This window comes from Fundulus heteroclitus, chromosome 18 (genome assembly GCF_011125445.2).
Source record: "Fundulus heteroclitus isolate FHET01 chromosome 18, MU-UCD_Fhet_4.1, whole genome shotgun sequence".
Taxonomy (NCBI): Eukaryota; Metazoa; Chordata; class Actinopteri; order Cyprinodontiformes; family Fundulidae; genus Fundulus; species Fundulus heteroclitus.
In genome coordinates, this window is record NC_046378.1 from 11,871,653 (window position 1) to 11,890,058 (window position 18,406).

Below are 18,406 nucleotides of genomic sequence, written 5' to 3' on the forward strand. Positions count from 1 at the left end.
CCATCCGTTTTCTCTCCTTTTTCTCCTTATATCCAAATCACCAGGAGGCGTACTCTGTGGCACGGCAGTTTAATCTGATCCCGCCGGTGTGTGAGCAGGCAGAGTATCACCTCTTCCAGAGGGAGAAAGTGGAGGTGCAGCTCCCTGAACTCTATCATAAGATAGGCGAGTATACTTGTGTTAATGTGCTATGTAAATGTATTTTTGCTAGACTGACCAATCCCAGATAACACTGCTGATAAAAAGACACTTTTTTTCCATTAACTTTCTGGTAAAATACGATAGATCCACCAAGAGCCAACCCTCAATCTTTTTTGTGCAGCATGTGAAGAAAAATAAAGTTTGAGAGGTCATGCCTTGTTTTGTTGCTACTGTCGTTTATTTAGATCGTCCCAAACAAGTTTTGCCTCCCCAATACCGGTCCAGGTCACCTAAGATCAGGTTTTTGCAGCGACCCAGACTTCATATTAAAAATTAAACCCAATCAGTAACATGCATATGCTTAAATGATGTCCTAAACAGAGTTTCTGCCTGGCACCCTCAAAATGCCGCTCCAATAGGAGCCTAACCCGGTGGAGACGGCCACTTTAATGTTCTGAAATGTTACGTAAAACAGCTTCACCTTTTATTTCTATTGTCACAGTGGTGGGACGTGACTATAGATATCGTCTTCTGTTTTTTACTGTTATGTCCCACTTAAATGCCTCAGATCAAATAAATTCTCACATTAGACGAAGGTAACTTAGGTGAATTAAAAATGTGGTTTTCAAAACGCGTTTCATTTGTTAAGAGAAATAACTTGAAACTGACCTGCTCCTATGTTAGAAATTAGGATGTATGGAAAAAAACCCTTAGTTAAGTTATTCTGACTGACCACGTTCTCTAAACAGCTAAATTCACCTTCAGTCACCACAACAAGGCCGGATTACTGCCAGACCTTAACAAAACCAAACCTTCTTCAGAACATGAAGTAGGCTAACGGGTTTCTAAGGAAATACATTGACAGAAACAAGGTAACTGGTATCTTTCAGTCTGGAAAGAGTCACAAAGACCATTTTAAGGCTTCGGGACTCCAATGGACGACAGGAACAAGTATTATCCACAAACTGAGCCTCAGCCTAACAAAAGCGAGCCAGCAACTCTTCCAGGTAGTCACAACATAAAAAAGAGAGACTGGGCAAAAGTTAAACGACATTCTGACGACCTGTGAAACTATTCGTTGGACCGATAAGTCATTCACCCCCTTAGATCAAAATATCAACACACATTATTCCTGAAAAAGCTCTCAAACGTCTCTTTGGCGCTTTCTTTTTTTCCTCTTCAATCAAAACTCCTCTTGCTTGACTCCCGTTTCAATTTCCCTCATCACAGGAGTCGGAGCGATGACTTGGTCACCGCTAGCCTGTGGCATCATTACAGGAAAATATGAAAATGGCATCCCCGAATCATCAAGGGCCTCCATGAAGGTAAGCCCGGGGGTCATCTGCCCCGCTCTTCTCTGCTCTGCAGAGGCAATGATCCTTAACTCATGCACACCATTTACTGAAGCAGCAGGGAGAATCTCAAAAGTAGCCGACAACAAAGGATGCCTAAAGTGTTCAACTGCGGAGGCTGTTGGTATTTTGTCATTTGGGACTAAAACGTTGGAAGAACTTCCAGTTAAACAGCTTTGAACTGGGAAACTATGCTGATCTTGGTGTTAGCTCCCTAAGAAGTCCCCGGTGTTAATTGTTCGTCTTTTTCCCCGTTCTCACCCTGATAATCCAGGTATCTGGAAATGTCTTCCTGTTCTACTCATCAGTCTTTCTGTCTGTCCCGTCTCTTCCGGCAGTCGTACCAGTGGCTGAAGGAGAAAATAGTGAGCGAGGATGGAAGGAAGCAGCAAGCCAAGCTGAAGGAGCTCAACCACATCGCAGAGAAGCTGGGCTGCACCCTGCCTCAGCTGGCTGTGGGTAAGACTGTGAGGCAGATACGAGCGTCTTAAACCGCATCGTGAGACGTGGATTTTACCCAGCTGGTAGTGACTGACTCCTCTATGAAAGTACAGACATTTTAAATTCATTTCTGTTTAGTCGTGCATCGCTAACGTCGCAGGTTTACACCTCTTAAGAAAAGCAGTGTTGTATAGTAACAAAGTATAAATACTTCACTACTGTACTTAAGTATATTTTGGAGTACTTTATACTTTCCTCGAGTATAATTTTTTTGATAACTTTCACTTTTACTCCAATACATTTTCAATGTTTGGTTTAGTTACTCGTTACTACAAAAAAAAAAAAAGAAAAAAAAAGAGAGAGAGAAAGAGAGAGAGAGAGAATTTGTATAGCACTGACCATACTTGAAGAAGAAAATCTTCTGTATAAACTTGGTCTAAATGTTTCCTGCACTTTGTTGTTTATATTATTTTAAGTGAATTTGACCTTCAAAGTTTACCAAAATGTAAAAAATGTCATTCAAACTGCATTTGCTCTGTTTTACTTTTTACTTGTACTTTTCATTACATTACTTAAGTACATCTATTTTTACAGTAATTTTCATACTTAAGTACAGGACATTTCAGATACTTTAGAACTTCAGTCAGTGACTTGGACTTTTACCAAAGTCATATTTTGGAGAGGTACCTATACTTTTACTTGACTCTGAGATTTCAGTACTTTATACAACACTGAAGAAAAGTGCGCTAACCCCGCGGAGATGGCTGAATCCAGCCGAAGGACAGACTGCATGTACATCTCTCTTAAGCCAAATAATGTTCAGTGCTCAGTCATGATCAAGGGTCACTGTTTGTTGTGATTTCCTCCAGCATGGTGTTTAAGAAACGAAGGGGTGAGCTCAGTCCTTCTGGGAACATCCAACCCTGAGCAGCTTACCGAGAACCTCGGGGCCATACAGGTAGAGAGCCGAACCCACCTCACAGTTTTCATCCGTGTCGTTTCATGTGCTAATTTATAGCCGGTACCTCTGCTGCGGTCAGGCTTTGAATGTCGAGGCTGAAAAAAACAGAGACTGTAAGGAATCGGGCTGAAACTCTTTACAGACGGACGGATGGATGGCTGGATAAATGAAAATGGCCATTCTTGCCATTTTTTAATTCTTGACTACCATTCTTGCTTCTCTGTGCCTCACTTGACTCCCTGCCTTCAGGCTCACGTACAGATTCTCTGTTTGGTCCAGGTCCTTCCTAAGATGACCTCTCACGTCGTGTCAGACATCGACCACATCCTCGGCAACAGACCGTACAGCAAGAAGGACTACCGCTCTTAGACCCGGCTGCTGGACCCGCCGGAGGTCTTCTGCCAGCAAACCTAACCGCGCCTCTACCTTGAGCTGTCCTCGGGTTCAGCGTTCAGACACACAGCTCTCTCCTTGGACGTGCCTCGCCAGCCACACAGACCACTCCAGCCGGAAAAACGGACAACTCTGCTCCGCCCCAAGCATTGCGTATTCTGTAACCGTCTTCAGTCGAGACTTTTCCGCTTCGATCCCCCCTCTCAGGTGCAGTCCAGCTTGGACGTTCTGCTCAGACGTCCCGCCGCCTCAAACGCAGCTCGCCAGATCAGAACCTTCCATCGGCGATCGAAGGCACTTGCTCAGGCAGCAAGTGCGCACACATATACAGTATTTTAACTATGCAGAGCTTAGAGTAGGTCAGACTCGTTGACGCGCTTACATCGTTAAAACACTCGATCCGCCGTTAGACGAGATTCAAGTTCTAATATTTAGTCACGTCCTCAACTACAGCTCATCTTTAGAGACGTCAGAGTTTGCATCAACTCCAGTCGGCTCACAAAGACAAAAAGGCGTTGCAGAGCTATCTGAAATTAAAGTGCCTTCTATAAGAGCACCTTGATTTATTCATCGGAAAGCATACAAGTTCATTACGGTCAAAAACCTCATCACCCTTATCCTGGCCTGTATTCACAGCTCATTCAAGCACAAAATTCATATTGGGAGCCTGTTTTGTTTTGTTCCACAGCGGGACACGCCAGTAGAGTCAGCTTATGTAAAAAAAATTAATTGACAGACCTCAGATGAGTGGACGGGCAGAGGCCTCGGTTGCATGCTAAACGAGACACTTATTCACTTCTTTTATTAGTATGCCAAACAGCATGGCAAAATAAATTACCATATGCGCTCCGAAGCCTCACCTCCTTTTGTCAGAGGCGCCCGATCATGTCCTGGGATGAAACGTCTCTCGGCAAAATGCAATCTTTACCAAACGACAAGGTGACCCGCTCCACCCTGAAAATGAAGCTTTATGCATATAAATAAGACCTCCACAATCATCAGCGCCAGTCATCTTTTAAAATGCCTTCTAAATGTAATCAATCCCATATTTACGGAATAGTAACGATGAGTAGATAACGCTGGCTGCAGATCCCCTGAGTATTGCAACCAACAGATGCATGTTTCTCTGCTACAGTGTGCCTCTTTTCTTCTTTTTGATACGTTTTTTTGATCAGAAATGCTGCGAGCGTGCCTGCTGTGTGACGCTGGTGAATGCCAGAGGACTGTGGTACCAGAAAAACACAAATAGCTGGACTCTGGTAGGAGGGAAGAAAAAAAAAAGGGGGCAAAAGCGAAGCATGTCGCCCTCGTGAGGAAACGTTGAGAAACTGCAACCAGGTTTCGAGACACGAAAACTAAAGCGGGTTGTTTTGAAGTCACAGTGGAAAAAGTGCAGGATTTTGAACTGAAGCAGCATCACTGATTTCTTCGTGGAACATGGACCTTACTGATGACAGCTTATAACTAAGATGTTTATTTTAAAAAGAGAGAAATAAAGACTGGTTTAAATCTGCCTGGTTATGGACAGAGAAAAGACTTGTGGGGTGGGGGAAATCTTCAAATCTATTTTGGCATTTGAAAAGCAAAGTATGGCTTGTTCGAAGATGTGAAATGTATATAGAGGTTTACGGCGAACCTTGTAACATAAGTAAACTACCAAGAGGCGAGGGCTTTCCTGTACTGTATGGCAAACCTATAAATGAGATGTAAATAGAGATGTTTTGTTGCTCCTTTTGCAGTGTCTCTGCACTTGCTGCAGTCGATCCATCCTCCTCCGTCAGAGTAACTCCACAACCCCAAGGTCTTCATTTTTCTCTCCTGAAGGACGCCTAAACACAACACGGGCAACATTGATCATAGTTTCCCAATTGTGACTATGAGTTACCTTTTTATTTAGTGTCCTGAACCCCTGATCGTTCATTTTCTGACTTTCAGTAGTTCGTGGCTGTTGCCTTTATGTGTTCCCTTGACTCCGTTTCATCTGGAGAAGAAGTCATCGTCGAGACTAGCAGAGATGTTGGCCCGGCTTCCTGCTCAGTCACCGTCTGGCCCTCGGTGCACGTATGTTGACCTATATAGGGTGCTAAATGTAACAATGTAACGAAAGATTTTCACATCCGGCACCCCATAGACTTACAGCTCAGTCAGCCTCTACGTCTCAGTTTCGACCGTTTCCGTGCTTGCCAAGCGGTTCCACTCTTTGAGGTGAGATGAAAAGCAGCTTGTGTCTCAGAGCCCACGTTGAGACCTCTGTCTCAGCAGGATGAAAAGACTCGGACTATTTAGATGTTTCCAAACGAAGCCGTTTTGGGGAGAACGGCCTCAGAAACAATATTTATTGCTATTTTTCCTTCTGTGGGAACAGCAATTGGTGTGAATGTCTAATCGGCTTGATGGTAAAAGTGTCACGAGAACTAGGCATGGGCGAGTTGCACAGACTAAAGAGGTTTTGAAAAGCTAAAAAATGTTCAAAACCTATAAAATCTTCTTGTCACACTGTTCCTGCGGTTTTTAATGGTATTTAATGGCATCCTAGGGAATATGGGATGGAGTGAGCAGAATTGACCCAGTGTCGCCCCTCCCCCACTTGTTGGTGATCAGCTGGCTAAAAGAAGGCTATGGGCTATCCCCTGATTTACAGGCATCCCTCGAAGAGACTTTCTGGTAATCTTTACGCTGCTCTTGATCGAAAACTAATTAGACTTTCTGAACACTTTGCAAAGTTCTTTTGAATTTGGCTGCTTTTCCACAAATTTTCAGTCCAGTGCGTTCTAAATACAGTAACTTTGAGCTATGAAGTCTTCAGACATAAAAAAAAGACCTCTCCTTAACACGTGGTAAGAACTAGGGGTGCAACAATACATTGATCCATATTGATATAAAATTAAATAACATTTTATTAAATGAGTAATGATCCAATTACATCAACACAAAATGAAAATATCGGTCCACAATATGCCTTTATTATGAAATTCAAGCATTAGACTATAGTGAACAGCTGATCTATTATTATTATTATTATGATTATTATTATTGTGGTTGTTATCCTTATTCTGATTTTAAACATAGAAGAATGCAGTTTTTTATTTAAATGCCCAATACCTGTAAGAGCTTACCCATAAAATGGTAGAGACAGAGAGAGAGAGATTTTTTGTGAGTTGATATCAATGTGAATATTGGAGTTGGATATATAAATCGCATCAATCAGAAATCACAACAGACTCTATTATATCTGCAAATATTGTATCATCATCAGTCAAATCGACATAACATCATATTGTGACAGAGCTGGTAATTTACACACTCCAAATGCTTTTTTCTTGAAATTGGTGTTTTTGTCCTTGATTGGAGCAGATAAATAAGATTATCTGTCAATGGAAAGAGTATCTTTGACCCCTAAAATAAGATTATCAGATATGCTGCACTTGAAATAAGATGATAGAAATTAGTTTAAGTCATAAACGAAAGACCTTGAGAAAGTTGACATGATCAAGAAAGTCTGGATGATTAGAATTAAATTGGAAGACAAATCTGTTCAGGACGATATTTAAAGTCTGTGTTAAAGTCATCATGGCGCTCATTGGTCAGTCAGACTATGGCGGCCTGGTAGTGCCCTACTGAAGAAATACATTCAGGGAATGTGTTTCAATACAAGTCATTAGATGGCCTATATGACTCTGAAATGCCATGTTGGAAAATAATGAACGTTCATCCACATTATGCCAATATAATGTTTAGATTATTGTTTCTACAGAACGTTGTGAGAACAGATCAATGAGAACCAAAACTGCAGCCCCACCCCCCCCCCCAAAAAAAAAGTAAAGATTGACAATTTTCCATGGCGCAAAGGAAAATGCAAAGATGAAAAAAAGGTAAGATTGAAAAGGATGAGATGCAGTGTGAGTACTAAGTTTTAAGCCTGGCTCTGAGAGAAAAAATGTCTTTCAATCACCGAAAATGTTAGCGTCTTCTGAAGCACCAAGAAGAGAGGAACACCTTGTTCCGAAGACGGCAGCAAACTGGATTAAAAAGCATTAAGGCCCTAGAAAAGAGCTAATATGGGCTATTTGATCTGATGGCTGCAAGAGCAAATGGATGTCAGCAGTAATGGGAGACAAAATGGGATAAATGAATTGATCCAATAAAGCCCCCCAACTTTGTTTCTGTTTCTACCGTGATCTAGATGTTGGGTCTATGCGACAAATTTCTCATTGTTGTTCCTGTGTGACGTTTGAAACATCCGTGTACCGTCTTCTTTGTTGACGAGTGCTCTCTCTGTAAATACTCTATATGAATGTGTGACAATAAATACATGCATTGCCAATGAAAACAGAGTCTTTATGTTAAGCAAGACGAAACGCAGCCATGGGAAAAATAAAGTTTCCATTACTTTCAACAAAGATACATGAATAAAATACATGATGCAAAACTCTTATAGACTCAACGGTTCTATAAGACGGTTTTCATGAGTTGCATCATTGAAGGCTGGACTTTAACTGGACTGATTGCGACAGCTTGATTTGTTTCTTTTGTAGCCATTCTGTTACCATTTTCTATGTCATTGGCACCACTGCCTGGCTGACGACCCAAACACAAGCTTTAGGCCGTTTAAAAGGCGGGTTTAATGTTTGACCCAAGAATATTTAGCTATACAGAGTTTATGGTCGTTTCCACATCGCCTGAACCTTTCGGGCCGTGATTTACAGCTTGCAGAGTACCAGTCGCCGAGGACTGGAGTCCGGGATCCCTGCTTTTAAATAGCTTAGAGTCAATGCTAAAGTCTTTTTCTAATTTTCCTGTAAATAACTGTATGATTTACCATTTTGGGGGACATAAAGTGTGATGTTTTTTTGTTTTTTTTTTGCCATTTCTCTGAACATTGCACAAGCACTGAAATACACTCTGGGTTTGGCCTTTGCCAGAACAGTACCTGTCTGACTGAACTGTTCTGGGTGTAAAACTTGGTGGTGGTGGGGATCCTGGTGTAGGGTTCTGTTTCAGGAGCTGGGCTTGGACCCTAAATTAATTTAGGGGCCTTTGTGAAAGCAATTTGGAGATGGCTCCTTCCTCTTCCAATATGACTGTGCACCAAAGATAGGTTCATGGATGAGGTTTTTTTTGTAGATGACTTTGACTGGCCTACACAGAGTTCTGAACTAAATCTAACAGAACACCTTTAGGGTGAATTAGAGCGGAGACTGAGAGCCAGGCCTTCTCGTCCAACATCAGCGGATGTTGTTCACAAACGCCCTTTAGGAAGTGCAAAAACTCTCCAAAACCCCGTGGGCAGCCTTCCTAGGAGTTGAAGCTGTTATAGCTGCAGAGGCAGGAGAAACATATTGAACCCTGTGGATTAACACTGGGATGTCTCTTAAAAGAACAGTAATGACACCTAGTGGTTAAAACCGGAACAACAAGTCCACGATGCCTTTCACGGAGACCAGCCATTATTTACTCAACAGTCTGTTGTTGCTGTGAAACTCCACTGAATTTTTACCCGTGCAGAATAGGTCTGTGATGTTTTATTCTATAATCTATTTCTGGTCTTCTTTTCTCGCTGGCTTCCATGTTAGCAGACTGCTGCTCCTTTGCCAAGATAAAATACCAAATACTGCGCTCTGTTTTGGCAACTCTAGTATGATTGGCTCAGGAGCCAGGAAGTAAACACGGGTTACACTCTGAACCGAAGCAGCTCCACACCGTACCTCTGGGTGTGAAAGGAGAAAAACTTGACTAAGACATTGTTGATGGAGAGGACTGATTGTTTATAGGGAATGTTACTTCCATCCCAGGTGACAAATGAGAATGATTTAGGTTGATTTTACAGTAAATATCTTACTTATAGCTCCTTTATATTCATATTCCAGCTAATTAATCCCTCCCAATGTAGAACAAAGACCTTTAGCATTGTGTCGACACCTATATGCTTCAGACCAGTTAACAGAAAAATATGGAAACCCCTTCAGTCTTATTTACAGATTACGGTGATCCAGAAAAGATTTAAAGTGATCTGAATGAAGAGTGCAAACACACAAGTACAGCTGGCTGCTTTATTTGTTACAAAAAAACGATTTCATGAAAGTCAAACACGGTATTCTGAATCCCGACTCAGACCACATGCCTAACCTGTAAAAAAAAAAATTATTTCCTGGGTCCTTTTTACCCTCCCTCCACAGCCAATCCCACCCCATCAAACGTCATCCCTCCAGCTTCCTGTGCACTTTTCGTCTTGGTTCACTTGGAGCCGGTGGAAAGCAGAGCAATGAGTCCTGAGGAGGCACTGATGGACAGGATGTAGTTGCTGGAAAACAGATAGTTAAGGCGAACACATGGTCTCTGACTGCATATACAGGGAAGGACAAATGAAAGAAGATTATCTACAACCTGGACCGATTAGATGCCCAAAAATCAGCTCAAAACAACCTAAACAGTCTTAAAGGCTGACTCTTGCTTGTTTAGCAAACAAATCATGAAAAAAAGGTGTTTTGATTCTGGCCACCAGAAATCTCTCATACAATCAATGCTGAAAAGTCATTTGCCTGGAAGGATACACAGTGGGGTTGAAGTTCTTGAGCAAGAAGAAGGAAGCGACGATGACGAGCACCAGGAAGAGAGTGTTGTTGTAAAAGATGGAGAAGGTGGTGGCTTCATAGTCGGCGACCTCGTTCTTCTTCCACAGGATTCTGGAGAGAGGAGGGGAGATCTCAGCGTATGGTTGTTTCACTACTGATGTCTAGATAAAGTGCATTATTGTTCTTTTGAATGCTTTCATTCATAAACTTGTAAAAATGTCGTGCTTCACCTCTCATCCTTCTCTTTCCGAGACATCTTGCGGTTGTCAGCCTCAGACAGCTTCCTGGTTACCTCCTTGGAAACGGCATCCTCCCGTTTCTGGGCGACTCTGAATAAAAAAAAAATAATAAAAAAAAAAAGAAGATAGCACATTTACCCAAAACAGTACTTCGAAGCAGATTCGCTAAGCTACACCCATTCTTTCAGCTTTTCCCCTATATTGTCCCCCATGGTCACACTGGGCTGTCCTGTTCATCCTTACTTGTGTTTGAGGACAAACTTGACGTTCTTGTAGGCAAAAGCCACCAGGTATGTGCTGACCAGAGTCATTACAGCGTACAACACCGCAGACTGGACAAGGTCCATGTGCCAGATCCTCCAAAACAACCCTGTGAGGACGCAGAAAACAAAGATCAGGACAGGTTCACACCTCGCCTTAACCCTGTAGGGACTACACTTGTAGTTTATGTGCTACGCAAACACAAAGACGTGCATAATAATGAAACAATATTACCAAAAGAAAACGCAAAAAATGTGGAGTGGTTTGCACTTGCATTCAGTTCCCCTGAATCAATAACTTTGGGTGTCTGACTTTCCTTCTAATGGTCGCCTTTTTGTTGTCTTGCAACAAAACATAAAAACTCTCCTGTCAACAGATGCTCCCACCTGAGCTATGGATCTTTACAGCTCCTCCAGAGCTACAGCAGGTCCCTAAAAACCTGATTGACGCCCAGCTCGCCCTGTTTTTAAACGATTATTTGCTGAGACGTTAAAGGCATAAGATTTAAACTTGTCTTATTCGTTGTACCCAACCCGTCCGCTCCGTTCCCTGGTCTTCACACTGCAAAAACAGAACTAAAAATAAGAAAATTCTTCTTGAAATGAAAATATTTTTCATTTATTTGAGCAGGTAAATAGGACTATTTGCCAATGGAATAAGATTTTTGCACTTAAAATAGGAACAATTCATCTCCATCATCTTATTACAAGTGCAATATGTCTAATTAGCTTATTTTAGGGGTAAAAATACTCATTCCATTGGCAAATAATCTTATTTACCTGCTCAAATCGAGGGCAAATACATTCATTTCAAGAAAATTCTACTTATTTTTAGTTCTCTTTTTGCAGTGCATCACGCAGCTTTTTAAAATCGCTGACCTTTCTAACTAACATCCGGGGCAAGGCTGGGCGATATGGACCAAAAGTAATATCTCTGTGTTTAGACTGAACGTCGATACGCAATATTTATCTCCTTTTCATAAAATAACAATAAATAGGCGTCTCTAAATCAAACCATTTTTTAACAAACAGCTGTAGATGAAAATGAGAAACTCCTGAAAAATAATCTACTGGAAATACATGGAAGTATAATTCTAACGCAACATTGACCTATTCCATATAAACGACTTTGGGAAAAAGAGAGGCAAGATGAGACTAAATCTTTTTCAATAAGATGTCTTATTGATATTTTAAGAATATCGATACACTGCCCAGCCTAACTCTAAGGTCCTCAGAGGACAGCTGCATCTTTACTCAGCTGGATCTTATTTAGGGGCACCAGACTAAAGAAAGCTTAAAACAAACACACACACTTCAGATTAGTGTGTGTAAAACAGAGACCATTTGCCTTCCACGTCACAACTTTGCACAACCTCATGTTGCTTTAATCCTAAAACAACACTTAGAGGTTTGTGTTTGTGAGGAATGTGGGGAAAGCTCCAGGTGAATGAAAACCTTCCAGGCTCCCGTACAAGAAAAAAAAAACAATAGTTTTTAAGCCTTCCTGTCGCCTCTAATATTGATTCCTTTACTCTAATTCTTTTAAAACATTACGTGTCGTTTTACCTCCCTGTTTATACTGCCCCGCTCCTCCGGTGTGAGCGGACACGGTTAGCAGCAGCCTTGTTGTGTGTGTGGTACTCACAGATGGGGATGGCGGAGACGATGAGGGCATTGCCGTAAAACAAAGCCGTCGACTTGGCCGACAGGTTCCTGCTGAAGTCCTGCAGGAGGAGGTCCTCCTCGGACTGCTGCTTGCTGCTGCCTTTGGGGGGCATTTTTCTTCTGACAGAGGCCGGTCTGCGAGCTGCTCCGAGGCGGACAGAAGGGGACTGACACGTCGGTGAGCGAGAGAGGAAGGAGAGAGGGACGCGTCAGCATAAGCCTGGAACTACAAACACTCACTTCCTGTGTGACGCCTGCTGAGTGCTGCCCCCTGCTGGGAGGAAGCGGACCTGCGCGTTCCGTGCTTGAGCAAAGTTTCTTTTGAAAATATAAATTGGAAGTGGACTTGGTTACTCCTTAAAAAATACTTAATTAACAACAATGTAAGAGAAATTTCTTATAAAAATATTCATAATGTTTATCCTGTTTAAGTATTTTTGATAAAAAAGATATAAATGGGATTTGGACCCAATGTGTACTTTTTGTAAAAAAAAAAAAATAATAATAATAATGAAGAAAAGGTTATTCATCTTTTTTGGGATTGTAATTATACCAATATATTTTGAAGAGATATGTCAGTTTTTTTTTCATCAAAGAATTATTATTGCACCTCCAAATATTTACAACAAAACCCTAATTTCCGGATTTTATTATCTTCTATTAATATCTATATAGAATCCTTAAAATTCAGTTCAAATGTTAAAGCCATTCAAATCATAACTGCCCTTAAAGAATTGCAACCCTCGAGCACAGATTTGATTTTGACATTGTAAAATAATTGCTCTGCTCTGTAAAGCCCTTTGATGTTGTATCTGGTTGTAATTATTAATGTTCTATGTTGTTCTTGTATGTTCTTTTTTTGCAATAAAAAAAAGACGATCACATTTAGGCCCAGGACTGCACAGGGTCTTGCTGTTTTTTTTTGTTATTTTTTTTTCAGAAAACCAAGGATTTGAAGACAAACACAAAATTCAGCATCTTTTGTATTGGGTTTGCTCTTAATAAAAAGAAAAAAGAAAAAAAGGAGGTTCGGTGTAAAGATTATGAGCTACATCTTGCCTAGATGATACCTTTATCCACTTTATTCCTGTGACGCATATAAATTCTGTGCCGGACCTCTGGATCAGCATTCTTACATGTAAACAAGTAATGTCTAAGAAAGCAACCGCTGGTTAAACATGTGGGATTGTCAACTTGTCACTGTAAATGGGATAATGTTTTGGTAGTTAAACTTTCGATTGGGAGTGTGATGTGGACAATATGATGGTTCACTGCCCAGGGTGGCCTCCCGTCACGGGCGCCATCGCTGCCGTGAATTAAAAATAAAATGTTCTGTCCGTTTTCCGTTGTTTACTCGTGAGAACTTTGCACCGTTGAAGCGCACTAAAAATATATGATTCCAAAGTGCTGGGCTTAAACTATAGGACTCGATAGGGAGGAATATGGAGTATTTCATCATCTATAGTTCTAAATCGGCAATATCTAAACGGGTAAAACTTAAAGTGGATAATAATATTATACCGGGGTTCTTTTAAATATAGTGTGAGCTTGAACAAACTTTTATTTTATTTGGCAAAACACAAAACTGGTACATTCAGTTTGTTCAAATCTTTTATTTTGGAAAGAGGACAACCACAACGACTGAGTGAAAACACAGCTCCGATTAGCAAATTCATTGTGTGACCTGATCTTAGTAGAAACATCTTTTCACTTTTCATACTGTTTTTGTTTTTGTCAACCCTTGTTATATTTCCAGGGCTAGTTGTTTTGTAAAATACTGGAACTACAATAAAACCTTCCTTCCAAACCTTTTTCCACAAACAACGTGGCATCTATTAGGTACAAGCCAATTAAACAAAATTGCTGTCAGATTTATTCCTTTTTTTTCCATTCTGAAGCAACTCTTTGATTCAGATCAGGTCTGTTTTTTTGAACCACGCTCATTTAACCAGGCCTGGACTTTTTCTCAGCAAGGAAGGGCCTGTGCATGTTTAACTCTACTCCTAAGTGCAGACATGTCCGATAGCTCCGTCTGTGTTACAGTCAGGCTCCACTTCTGTAATAGTCGGGCTCTTCCCCTGCGTGAAGAGTGTCCTCATGCTGAGACACAATACTGGGATTAATTATGTTATTCAACTAGTGTGAACTTGTAAAAGAACTATCCCCAGGATTTAGAGCAGTTCTGTAGTACTAGACCGACCTGCCCAGATTAAAACCAACACCTCCACAGGCTATAGACCCATGACGACAGAGCCTGATGCACTGCCTTCTCCTTTACGTCTCTAACCGCACTGGCAGCCATCCTTTCCTATCCTGTCAATCTACTTTCAGCAGTAACCAGGAATGAGCCCTGCTGGTTCTTCCTCTTCCGCAAAGGCTCCCTGGCCCGTTCTAGATGGGGACGTCTGGGCCCTGTGGTGAAATCAGGTACCCCTGCAAGTCATCCAGCAGGCGGATGATGCCAGTGTAAGCAGTTCTGAGTGATCTGACACGACACCCGTGTGCCTCTGCGCCTGCAGCTAAGTTGCATTTACCCTCCGACTCTGCGGGGCGTGGTTCACAACGCAGAGGTCATCTGTATGGGGATGTGGCCAAAGGATGTCCACTGTTATGCCTCGCTATGACTGCCGCAGTCTCTCAGTGCTCTTATTGAAACCAGCTGATCGCAACCTGTGACGGCTTAGCCTCAGCTTACCTCTCAGAACATCTTGTGCGCCGCCAGATTCGGTTTCCCCCCTTGTTCCCTACATTTCCACGGTGCCTGAAGCACAAAGCATTTGTGCGTGAGGAAGCATTGCTTTAATAAAGACACTGCTAGAAATCATGCAGAAACTTGACAAACAAAGAAAGAAAAAAAAATGTGGCAGATAACCTCCACGTTTGTGTGTAGCTTGCCACCAAACTATTATCATTTGCACTGGTAAAAGTAGGTCACTAAACCCAGAGCCCTAGTTGATTCGATGTGGCATTCACATTGAAAACTGCAGTCACGCTACGGTCCTGTGCCGAAGAAAATCAGATAATCAAGCCCATATGCAAGGGTACTGATTTTAGAGCGCCAGGTTTGTACGTATCCGTAGCCGATGTTTGATTTTCTTCTGCGCTTTTAATTCCAGAACTCTTTGAACACGACTTCCCCGTAGTATTTTCCTGGGTAAATCAGTCACACGCAGTCGCAGGGATTGATTTGGTTGTCAAAGGTTCACACTTCAGCCACCAGAGGTCAACATCTCCTCAGACTTGCATGATGGTTTGGCCATTAGTGCATTGCTATATCAGGGAGTTTTGACTAACTAGAAATTCAAGCTGTGTGCCCTGCAAATCAGGAGAACGCCGTCATACAACCAGCTGCTTTGATTTATTATTTAAAGCCTCGACTACCAGGTCTAAAGCAGAAATAGCTCTGAGATACAAGTGGGTAAAAGCGCACTGCACCTCCGCCGATAAAACGATGACGAGCAGTGGGGGTTCTAGACCAAATTTAGCAGGGGGGCCACAGTGGGGCCAGTGTTTTTTCACAGGGGCACAGAACAAATATCGGGGACTTTATTGTCATTTTGTATGCACAGAGTGCATACTGAACGAAATTTATTTTAATATATTATTTTAATATATATTTAATATATAATTTTATATAATTTATATAATATATATATATATATATATATATATATATATATACATATATATATATATATATATAATTTTAATATATTAAGTAAGCCAAAGAGCCAACGGTGGCTCTGGAACTGCAGGTTGCAGACCCCTGATCTTTTCTCAATACAGCGGGAGCTTAACGTGAAATGGCTTAATTTTTAATTATTGTTATTTTTGTTATATTTATTTTTTTATTATTTTGTTATTTTATTATTGGGTAAAAACAAAAACGAAAAAAAAAAATACAACTGATCCAAATGACCAGTCAGTCACGGTATCTTTGTCAGCATTTATCATCCTAAGAAATTTAATATCATGTCTTTAGTACAGGGGCCATAACAGGAACAGTTCTACAGGGGCACAGGCCCCTGTTGGCCCCTGTCTAGAACCGCCCCTGATGACGAGTAAAGTTCCCGGTAAATAAAGTGCCTTTTATCTCTACCAAGCGGGTTTCGGCAGAGGGTTTACGCAGCGAAGACACATACTCGGTTCGCTATTTAAAAGTCCTCTTCATCACGTTCTCCTCTGACAATCATGTCACATTCCACGGCGTGTGTCTGAGTCTGGCCACGCCGTCATAAAAGCCAACCTATTGAAGACGGGCCTCCTCAAGAGTCCCTTCAGCTACCTTATCTCCCCATCAAAGCCTGTCACATGCCTGCCACCGGGGACGTTTGGGGGGACTGGGGGGGGGGGGGGGGGAAACAATGAAGAAACAGACAGAAAATGTGTTCTGCTGCTGCGGCTGACACAGCGCTTAACCCCCCGCTGGGCTATTTTCCTCTTGCTTCCATGAGAGCGGGCCGCACGCATGTGTGACGGAGCGAGTGCATGCGTGTGAGCGGCAGGGAGGGCAGGTTTGCGTGATGTCCCCGTCTTTAAATGGGGACAAGGCTTAGGGATTATCTGTTCACTTCAGGGGTGCAGAGAAGGAGGCAAAGCGGCGGAGCAAGGGTGACGGGGGGGGGGGGGGGGGGGGTGAGGGAGATGCCAGCAGCACTGCCAGCCCTCTGCCTGGCAAGACTGGCAATCCCTCTTCCCTCATGTTTATGTCTGCCTGATTACTTTGGCTTTGGTAACACCACAGACATAATCACCAAAGGGCAAAAAAAAAAAAAAAGAGAAAAAACACACACACACACACATAAAGTACTGCCCGCACCAATTTGCAGGGAACAATGAGAAAACACACATTCAAGTCTGGATTTCTCAGACCAGCCAGCCTGGTAACGTTTTATTTCATTGCACCCTTAGGAGAATTGGACATATCAGAGGAGTAAATAACTTTGGGGTTGTTCTTTGAATGCCTGAGGCTAGCGTGGACTATACATAGGGCTGGGCGATAAATCGATTTAATCGATTAATTCGAATTTACAATTCTTTAAGATTTCATTTTTGGAAAATCTGGATTTTATTTTGCCAATACACTCATTGGGTTTCCATGAAAAGAACAGCATGTGATGCTCAATATATGTTTAGGCAAATGTATTGTCAAAATATTGTTAAGTGGAAACTTTTTTTTACCATAATACGAGGTACTTCATTTACTTATTAACTTTTTTTTAACTTAGTTTGATGTTCACAAGTGCAGTGAAGCCTGTTCTTAGCTCAATGTGTAATACCACTAGCAGCAAATGTTTTGTTATATTTTCATTGTTTATAATGGCACGGCTGCCATCTTGTTTTACAAGCATGTTTCACAGCTTGTTTTTAGTTGCACTTTGAATTCAGGTCAACTCCCTGATGAAATACTTGACATAAAAAGCAAGGTTTTAAAATAATTTATTTTTATGAAACAAAAAGGAGGAAAAAATCGATTAATCGGATTTGGTATGATAAAATCGCACTGCAAAAACGGAACTTAAAATAAGTAAAATGTTCTTAAAATAGGGTGTATTTGTCCTTGATTTGAGCAGGTTAATAAGACTATTTGCCAATGGAATAAGATTTTTGCACTTAAAATAGGAACAACTCATCTCCATCACCTTATTTCAAGTGCAAAATGTCTAATTATCTTATTTTAGGGGTAAAAATACTCATTCCATTGGCAAATAATATTTTTTACCTGCTTAAATCAAGGACAAATACACTAACTTTAAGAACATTTTACTTATTTTTAGATCCGTTTTTGCAGTGCGGAGATTTATTTTTTAATCCATATCGCCTAGCCCTAACTGTACACGTTTCAAGAGTAGTACACGGTAGTGAGGTGAAGGATACATGGCAGTGAAGGAAAATGCTTAGATGGGAAACCCGTTCCTTGTAGCTCCGCCTGTACGTTCAGGGTCATCGCCCTGCTGGGAGGTCAACCTCTGGCCCGGTCTCACGTTTTTTTGCTGCCTTTCGCGGTTTTTCTTCCAGGTGTGCCGTGTATGTAGCTCCATCCACGCCCCTGTTGAATAAAAGCACACCTTGCACCTGATGCTGTCATCCTTTTATTCAGTTGGAGGAGGGTTGGTTCTGGATGTAGGTTTTTTTTTTACGATTGGTTGCATTTGGCATCTAGGCACAAAAAGTTCAAGAGAAAGTTCAATTTTCGATTCAGCCAACAAGAGCAAGTTCCTCCCCGTGTCTGCTGTGTCCCCTGAATGGCTCCTAGCAAACTTTATTTTATTCCTGGCACGTATTTTGCAATGGCCAGATTTGGGGAGTGCCCAGATAAAAGTTTGACATACTCCCTTACCCGAGTTGCAGATGTCTGCAGCTCCTATTATCATGGGCATCT

The 18,406-nt window shown here is 41.6% G+C and overlaps 2 protein-coding genes across 4 annotated transcripts in view; one reads left to right on the plus strand and one right to left on the minus strand.

Annotated features, from left to right (window-relative positions):
• Nucleotides 1-5,003, plus strand: part of kcnab1a (potassium voltage-gated channel, shaker-related subfamily, beta member 1 a) — a 136,469-nt gene extending 131,466 nt beyond the window's left edge. For 2 of the 3 annotated variants that reach the window (XM_012874811.3, XM_012874812.3), the window contains exons 10-14: nucleotides 45-165; nucleotides 1,372-1,466; nucleotides 1,832-1,952; nucleotides 2,804-2,892; nucleotides 3,175-3,264. In XM_012874811.3, the coding sequence (XP_012730265.1) occupies nucleotides 45-165; nucleotides 1,372-1,466; nucleotides 1,832-1,952; nucleotides 2,804-2,892; nucleotides 3,175-3,264 (516 nt within the window). Of the gene's footprint in view, nucleotides 1-44; nucleotides 166-1,371; nucleotides 1,467-1,831; nucleotides 1,953-2,803; nucleotides 2,893-3,174 lie in introns of all 3 variants that reach the window. The other variant, XM_012874810.3, reaches the window with a different exon arrangement.
• Nucleotides 5,004-9,324: 4,321 nt separating this feature from the next.
• On the minus strand, nucleotides 9,325-12,239 carry ssr3 (signal sequence receptor, gamma). Its single transcript, XM_012874814.3, has 5 exons — nucleotides 12,005-12,239; nucleotides 10,343-10,469; nucleotides 10,091-10,189; nucleotides 9,840-9,971; nucleotides 9,325-9,589 (listed from the first exon to the last, which is right to left on the minus strand). The coding sequence occupies exons 1-5, from the start codon at nucleotides 12,135-12,137 to the stop codon at nucleotides 9,523-9,525; spliced, it is 558 nt and encodes a 185-aa protein (XP_012730268.1). The 5' UTR covers nucleotides 12,138-12,239; the 3' UTR covers nucleotides 9,325-9,522.
• Nucleotides 12,240-18,406: the final 6,167 nt, after the last annotated feature.

Excerpts from the sequence above, each read along its gene's own strand:
- ssr3 (XM_012874814.3), bottom strand. The coding sequence starts at position 12,137 with ATGCCCCCCAAAGGCAGCAGCAAGCAGCAGTCCGAGGAGGACCTCCTC. Across the intron at positions 10,470-12,004 it reads CGTCTCCGCCATCCCCATCT|GGTTGTTTTGGAGGATCTGG; the intron begins GTGAGTACCACA and ends GCGTCCTCACAG. Across the intron at positions 10,190-10,342 it reads AAGTTTGTCCTCAAACACAA|AGTCGCCCAGAAACGGGAGG; the intron begins GTAAGGATGAAC and ends TTTTTTATTCAG.